At 35.1% G+C, this 7,746-nt stretch overlaps 2 protein-coding genes across 2 annotated transcripts in view; one reads left to right on the top strand and one right to left on the bottom strand.

Moving 5' to 3' along the window:
• LOC105265551 (trypsin-like) overlaps positions 1-3,178 on the bottom strand; it is a 5,043-nt gene extending 1,865 nt beyond the window's left edge. The window contains exons 1-4 of the mRNA XM_011303100.1: positions 3,029-3,178; positions 2,615-2,715; positions 231-546; positions 127-146 (exon numbers count right to left, since the gene is read on the bottom strand). Of these exons, the coding sequence (XP_011301402.1) occupies positions 127-146; positions 231-546; positions 2,615-2,715; positions 3,029-3,092 (501 nt within the window). The 5' untranslated portion in view covers positions 3,093-3,178. The remainder of the gene's footprint in view (positions 1-126; positions 147-230; positions 547-2,614; positions 2,716-3,028) is intronic.
• A 2,372-nt stretch (positions 3,179-5,550) lies between these two features.
• Positions 5,551-7,362, top strand: LOC105265472 (ribosome biogenesis regulatory protein homolog). The gene is made up of 5 exons (XM_011302963.1): positions 5,551-5,998; positions 6,083-6,341; positions 6,513-6,814; positions 6,886-7,077; positions 7,161-7,362. Exons 1-5 carry the CDS (start codon positions 5,856-5,858, stop codon positions 7,282-7,284), a joined length of 1,020 nt encoding a protein of 339 aa, XP_011301265.1. The 5' UTR covers positions 5,551-5,855; the 3' UTR covers positions 7,285-7,362.
• The last annotated feature ends 384 nt before the right edge of the window (positions 7,363-7,746 follow it).

Genomic DNA, 7,746 nt, shown 5'->3' with positions numbered 1-7,746 from the left:
TTTTTTTTCTATATTTAAGGATGCGACTTCTACCCTAAAACATTTTTCGAGCCATTTTTATTTGAAAAACTATCGAGTCGGTGAACGAGATCATTTTGCAGCTCCTTTTTTTTAAACTATCATCACCATAAAAATTTGAACAAAAACTATCGAGTAAATATTTTAAACGACAACAACGTTAAAAGTAATCATTTCTATTTTAATTCTTATCCTAATCTAATTTATTTAGCACTTGTAAATTTCATTGATAGAAATGATTTTTGCTGTCAATGAAAGCAGCGTCATTACCAAGAGCAACGCCACGTCGTTCACCAAGTATGAGTCATCGAAATCCGGGTGTACGTATAGGTCCTTGATGTACCTCACTTGCCTTGGTGATACTTCCTTATCATCGAGTTTCACTCCTCCGGTAAAAACGTAAAACGATGCGGGGCTCAGCAACTCATCATTTCGATACATGCAGTGAGCAGCAGTGAGAATCCATTTTTCGCTGATTATGCTGGCTCCACAGAAATGACTAGATGTATAGCGTCTTCTCAGTGAAACCTAGAATTGTTCAATTTTGGAAAAATATTTCTTTTCTCATCAATAAGGTAAAAAATAGACATGTGGGTGTTGCTAATGGTTTAAAAATTACTTTTTTTCACTGTTTATAGTTTTTCTAAATGATTGTCAAGATGAGTCACATATGAAATCAACGATTGGCTGACAAAAACAATCCATTTAATTTGTGATTTATTTAGCATTTATTAGTTATTTTTGTGCGTATTGTTATTGCGATGATTTATTTTTGTATGTATTATTATGATGTTCAAATAATTATTTTATTGTTATTAAAAATTTATTTTTGAGTCATTTTTGTTTATTCATGATTATTTACAATCGCGAGTGAAAATTATGTGAGGCGACCTTGAGGTTTGATCAGGACGTGATATGATGGTGGTCAGCTTCAACTGATCAGGCAGAACTTGATAAAGAGCTCATCAGTCTTTGATTTACTCAACCTGACCCGTACTACTCTGATCAAGTTCGGATCAGGTGCGCTTGAACTAAGTTATTTAATTATTAATTTATTATTGCTATTATTATTAAAAGTATAATAGATGAAATTTTAATGATGTAAGTTTTCACTTTTTAAAGTGAGCATATATCGCCAATACTAGAGTTCACTTGATAATAGAGCGATAGGCTAGGCGTTAAATACCTTTTCCATAACAAGTGCTCAACATTGTATGCAGTAAATAAGTTATTGGATTCTGTATGGTTGAACGGATTAATTTTCATTTTCTTACAGAATAATTTCCCTATTCCATTACTCAACTTCATCTGGAATATGATTCATAATAAAAAATTCAAAGTCATTAATGAGAGCAAGAATATGAGCGTCACATTTAACATTAAAGAAGGACTCCAGCAAGGAACAATAAATTCTCCTCGTCTATTCTTCATATTTACCTCCCATATAATAGACGCCTTTGAATTAATCTCTCGCAATAACACTCATTCATTAGCCTATACTGACGATCGAATAATTTTCGCAACAGATAACACCGGAAATAGAATATCGGAAAAACTAAAAACTTAAGTTAATTTACAACATGTCCAAGAGCGAAGCTATACTTTTCTAAAATCACAGTCCCAATTACGAATGATGTTTCGATAATCCCCAATACACATATGGTATAAGACTTAGGTATCCATATTGTAACGAATGGCTAATTTCCCCTTATGCTAGCTTTACTTCTTCTTTTATCTTTTTAAAATATCCCTCCTCTGATTCATATATTCATTCTTTCTATTGTTTCATCTTTCTCCTGACATATTAATTACGCCTCAACCTTAATAATTAAACTTTATTAATTTAAACCTCACGTGCTTATCAAGATTATATCAACTTGTTGGGTACTCTCAATATTTGACATTCAGCTGTGAAAAACAAGATCCCGTTACAAAATTCTGAGTTATTTGTTCCATAACAAGCATGTAGATCAGAGAGCAAGAGCTATCTGCTACTGATTATTGATCAGGCCGGTGATGATATATGGATCTAGGATCGTTTGGAATCTCGGGGCCCATCAAGAAAAATTTAGGAGGTGAATTGAAAAGATACAACACGAGCCTCACTAAAATTTAAAAAAAAATAAGGCCGCTAATCCACATATTCACCAAAAAAGGAGTCTAATGATTAGGGTGTAGCATTGGTACTTGTAAGATATCGATCAAAATAATTAGGTTTTTTCAGCATTAATTATGGTAGGTATTCATTGATAGAAGTAAATTAATTATTTTTCATTCATTACCATTCGTAAAAATGTTCGATTTCGGTTATCAAGCACTAATGCCTTTCGTTTCATCAAACCTTGATGCGGCCCGCCTTATCAAATCTGGATATAATCAAGGCTTTACATCCTAGATCAAATCTTGATCAAGTTGTAGGATCAGTACTTGATCCAACATCAAGCCTAATGGGATAAGACCATGTATGTATGCAAAGTCAACCGTTAATTGCCGAAAGGAGCCTTTTTTGAAGAAATAAATGATAGGCATCGCTTTCTTACCCCTAAATAAATCACCATTGCGCTACCAGATGAAATCGAGAGAAAATCATATTTACCATATGTGGAAATTGAGCCAGCTGAGCTTTCGTTCCGTTCACAATCCTCCCATCAACTTTCTGAGTAATTGTGTCCTCTAGCGACAGATCATTTTCCGTTCCTTACCAAGAAAAATCAAGGAACAATGTAACAATCTTCACCACAGACATAAATTTGTGAATAATTACCAAAAATAACATTAAAAATTAAAAATAAATGATCAAATAAGAGGATTTTTAGCAATGGAAATTAGGGAAGAATAATGTAAAAGAAAATACATATAATTTTTCTATTTCATGGCACAAGATTAGCCGATGGCGAAAAAGATAGAGGTGACTCTCAATATTTAGGACAACAGTTGTCCTACTTTTGAGAGATAAGTGATGCTTTTACTTCCGATCGAGCAGCTGTACCGAATTCATAACAAAATTTACCTTCGGTATTAATCACAAAAGCCCCCAACACCGTTGACAAAACAATCAATATTGACCACTGCATTGTCAACCAATGATTTCACTGTATCTGAGAATGGCTTGTCACTTAGAACAACAGAACATTTGAGTTTATCTGCGAAGTTAATACCCCGTGCATCAGGTATTTATCATGATCCCTTATCGGTTATCTCCACTCAATTCTCTTTGGAATTTCCAATTTTCCCCCCACGCGATGTAATCGGAATCAATAGAAATGATTAAATTATACGATTATTCAGTAGCCAAGTGGTAAAAAGTGATGAGTAAGAATTCAAAATTTATGACTAGTATATTAAGTATATTAAATGATTTAATGTAAGTATATTAAATGATTTAAAGTGGAACCCTTCACTGAAAAAAAGTTCTCTTGCCGAAAATATTTACGTTCCAGCCGTTAATTTATGTAAATACTTCTTGACACATGCTAATGCCAAATCAATTTTCATGTGATTAGTAAATATACTAGAGAAAAAAGCATGTTTGTTTTCGCAACTCATTGAAATATCTTTCCGTCAAAGATATTTTATTATATTTTTCGCTAAAGTCAATATTTTTGCAGGTTTCAGTAATTGATCAAAGTTATTGATTGAGACATTCGATTTTAAGGGTGACTGTGTCGCCTCTTCAAATGAATGAATATCTGTAACACTCTTTCCGTAAACTTATCAGAAACAATATGAAAGGCTGATTACAAAATTATAGAATTCCCCGGACTAGAATCAGATATGGGGTTTTTAGTAGCCGATCGAACTCGTCTTATCAGACATTTTATTCAATGAATTATTGCATAAGATATCGAAAGGAATTCTTCACACAAATAATTGCTACGTACTTGTGAATGATTCTCAGAAGTAGTCAAAGCAATTAACTGTTTGACTTATTTTAATTTTTATCCCGAAAAATAATTTACAACTTTAACTGCTGGGAAATTGATCAGACCTTCTCTCACGACATAGAAGGTTCATATTATGGGCACATTCTGCCAAACGGTCCGGGAGATATTACATCCTTTGTGTGGATCTACTCCTTGAATATCTCATGCACTACTCAACGCATTTCAAATGTTTTTTTTTTTTTCAAAACAAGACCGAACGCTCACTATTTTCATGTTCCTCTGATACTATTTCAAAAATTATGCATTTTCGCATTTCAGTGAATACCTCCTCAATTTTCAGGCTCCCCTGATCCATTTTTTAAATTTCGAATTTTACAATTCCAGTGAAAACCTCCTCGATTTTCATGTTCCTCTGATGTCAGAGGAACCAGTCGACGGGGTGAATGATATTTTGTGCGTTACGAAATTGATATTCACTGAAATTGAAAAATTCGAAAGTTTCAAAAAAGTATCAGGGGAGTATGAAAATCGAGGAGGTATTCACGAAAATTAAAAAATTCGAAGTTTTCAAAAAAGTATCAGAGGAGTATGAAAATCGAGGAGGTATTCACGAAAATTAAAAAATTCGAAGTTTTCAAAAAAGTATCAGGGGAGCATGAAAATCGAGAAGGTATTCACTGAAATTGGAAAAGTCGAAATTTTTAAAAAAGTATAAGGGGAACGTCAAAATCAAAGAGGTATTCACTGAAAGTTTAAAATTCAAAATTGATATAAAAGTATCAGGGGAGCATGAAAATCGAGGAGGTATTCACTGAAATTGAAAAATTCGAAATTTTCAAAAAAGTATCAGGGGAGCATGAAAATCGAGGAGGTATTCACTGAAATTTGAAAAATTCGAAATTTTCAAAAAAGTATCAGGGGAGCATGAAAATCAAGAAGGCATTCACTGAAATTGGAAAATTCAAAATTTTCAAAAAAGTATCAGGGGAGCATGAAAATCGAGGAGGTATTCACTGAAATTGAAAAATTCGAAATTTTCAAAAAAGTATCAGAGGAGCATGAACATCGAAGAGGTATTCACTGAAATTGAAAAATTCGAAATTTTTATAAAAGTATCAGGACAGCATGAAAATCGAGGAGGTATTCACTGAAATTGGAAAATTCGAAATTTTTAAAAAAGTATCTGGGGAGGCTGAAAATCGAGAAGGTGTTCACTGAAATTGAAAAATTCGAAATTTTTATAAAAGTATCAGGGAAGCATGAAAATCGAGGAGGTATTCACTGAAATTGGAAAATTCGAAATTTTTAAAAAAGTATCTGGGGAGGCTGAAAATCGAGAATGTGTTCACTGAAATTGAAAAATTCGAAATTTTTATAAAAGTATCAGGAGAGCATGAAAAACGAGGAGGTATTCACTGAAATTTGAAATTTCGAAATTTTTCGAAAAGTATGACGGAAGCATGAAAATCGAGGAGGTATTCACTGAAATTGAAATATTTAAAATTTTCAGAAAATAAAATTCACCCAGTCGATTGGTCTCTCTGATAGCAGGACTGCTACTGAGGGCTGAGGCAGTTACCGAGTCGGCTGCCGGGCAGATATCCCCATTGCGTGTGGCGCCCTCCCTTTCTTGGGGTGCAGTACTACGATGCCGCTGAAGTCACTCAAATCCTAGAACTAAGCCTCTACTTTAGTCAATGCTCTTTGTTGAAGCCTTTCCAATCTTGGCTAAAATTTTTGATCACATGGTTGACTCTAACGTGTTTATAACAAATAAAAAACCACTCTTAAAAATCTAATTCTATATCACAATGATCTACAAACGAGATACAATTGATTCAGTGAATTCGTTTATTCCACAATCATTTTTTTCTAGCTACTGTAATATTGGTTAGGTTTTTCCTTCCAACACATATTTCAGTCTATTCAGTGGAAGTGAAAAACGTGGGAATTATGGATGTTGTCAAGGCAATTCTCCAGGAAGACAGTCAAGACCAGAGTCGTTCGACTGAAGTTGATAAACTAATAGAGCTCGACATAGATGAGGGGACACTTTTGGCTTCAGACTACAACGCATTTGATAGTGAACGCTTGAAGTAAGTTTAGATATTTATAACCTCAATCTGGCATTTCTTTCGGAGAATCACTGTATTATTTACAATTGTTTTCGATAATTCCAGGGCAAATAGGGAAGATTTCTTGAAGGCTCTGACGAGGGACAATGTTCAGCTGCTCATCAATAAAATCTGGCAACTCCCCACAAAGAGAGTCGATGAGGCTATTATCGCCGAACTGCCAAAGCCAACGTACGTTGTTCCAAGGGCCAGGGTGGTGCCAAAACCCAAACCTTTGACCAAGTGGCAGCAGTTTGCTAAAGAGAAAGGCATTAGATCTAAAAAGAAAGGAAACTCTAAACTCAAATGGGACGAGCAACTCAACGTAAGTGTTATGACGAGATTATTTCGATAATTTACTCATAAATTTATTATTTACAATTAGGTTTCCTAGTACAATAGATTGGTAAAGGAAGGCAATAATTAATGTATTTTGTACTTTGTGTATTAATAACGAATGTGTGAAATAATCTATTTGGGGGATTTAATCACTTAGAAATGGATTCCAACGTTTGGATACAAACGAGCACAAGCTCAGGAGCAGAAAGACTGGTTGGTGGAAGTTGGACCTGATAATACACCAAAAGCAGATCCCAGGGAGACTGCTAGCAACGCCAAACAGGAAAGAATGGCTAAGAACGAACTCCAGAGGCTCAGAAACATTGCCAAATCCAAGAATGTTAAAATTCCGAGGGTGGGGCTACCAACAACTGAACAATTCGCCTCATCCAAACAAATGGCAACGGCCACGACTATAGCCAGAGTCTCCACAGCGTCTGTTGGGAAATTCCAGAATAAGTGAGCCTCATAACTACAGAAATACTGATTTTTCACCATTACTGATACTAATACAACTCATTAATTATCAGATTACCCAAAGAGAAGGATTCGAGAGATCAAGTCGTCAAGGAAGTTCCTGGTATAAAGAAGAAAAGGAAGGCACCACCCTTGAGCATCGTAGAGGAGAAGCGTCGAAATACAGATTTAGTCAGTGACATTGTCAGCAAAAAGAGTTCTAAAGACATTCTAAGAGTGGATATCCCAACAGTTCCTTCCTCGATGTGAGTTTCTTCAAACAATTAATTTGACAGGCAAGCTAAAATGAATTCTCAATCATTTAATTGGTGATCATTTATATTTTCAGATCCAGAGACTCCAGGAAATCCAAGAAAGGCAGTAAAAATTCCATTGGATCGAAAAAACCGAAAGCTGGAAAGGGGAAAAGAAATCCTCACACTAAAGTTGGAGGTAGAAAGCGCAGGGGATAATGTAATGTAATTCATTGAAATATCTATTTTCATTGATTAAAGACATTATTAAAAATAAATTGAACAGATGTTTCATCACTTTGGTTTCTTATGTCACCCAAAACTTTCTTCTTCATGACTCACACGAAAAAAATGTATATTCATACGTATTTGAAATAAGTATATTTCCAAGATTTTCTTGGTCGTCAACCGATGGTTGTCCAAGTCGTTCGAAACAACCCACCCCACCCCACATCTCTCCCCAACCTCTCGAAACGGTGAATGAAAAGCTCGATGGAGTTGGCTGAGTCGATAAGACAGAATAGCAGCACCCCCTGATTTTTTTAAAGGCTCAGAGTGAAACATCGAGGTAAGTCGACAGTGTGAAAATATGAAAGGTCAAAAGTAGCGATGAAAGCGCGGTGAATATCGACTGGAGCTCGTGCGGATCGAAGGGGGTGGAAAAAGGGGCGGGTGGGGTGT

The sequence above is a fragment of the Fopius arisanus genome, unplaced genomic scaffold (genome assembly GCF_000806365.1).
Source record: "Fopius arisanus strain USDA-PBARC FA_bdor unplaced genomic scaffold, ASM80636v1 scaffold00030, whole genome shotgun sequence".
Lineage (NCBI taxonomy): Eukaryota > Metazoa > Arthropoda > Insecta > Hymenoptera > Braconidae > Fopius > Fopius arisanus.
Note: the sequence above shows the minus strand (reverse complement) of the source record. Positions and strands in the feature narration are given on the sequence as shown.

Coding starts and splice junctions, on each gene's coding strand:
- LOC105265472 (XM_011302963.1), top strand. CDS start 5,856: ATGGATGTTGTCAAGGCAATTCTCCAGGAAGACAGTCAAGACCAGAGT. Junction 6,342..6,512: donor AATGGGACGAGCAACTCAAC/GTAAGTGTTATG, acceptor TTAATCACTTAG/AAATGGATTCCAACGTTTGG. Junction 7,078..7,160: donor CCAACAGTTCCTTCCTCGAT/GTGAGTTTCTTC, acceptor TTATATTTTCAG/ATCCAGAGACTCCAGGAAAT.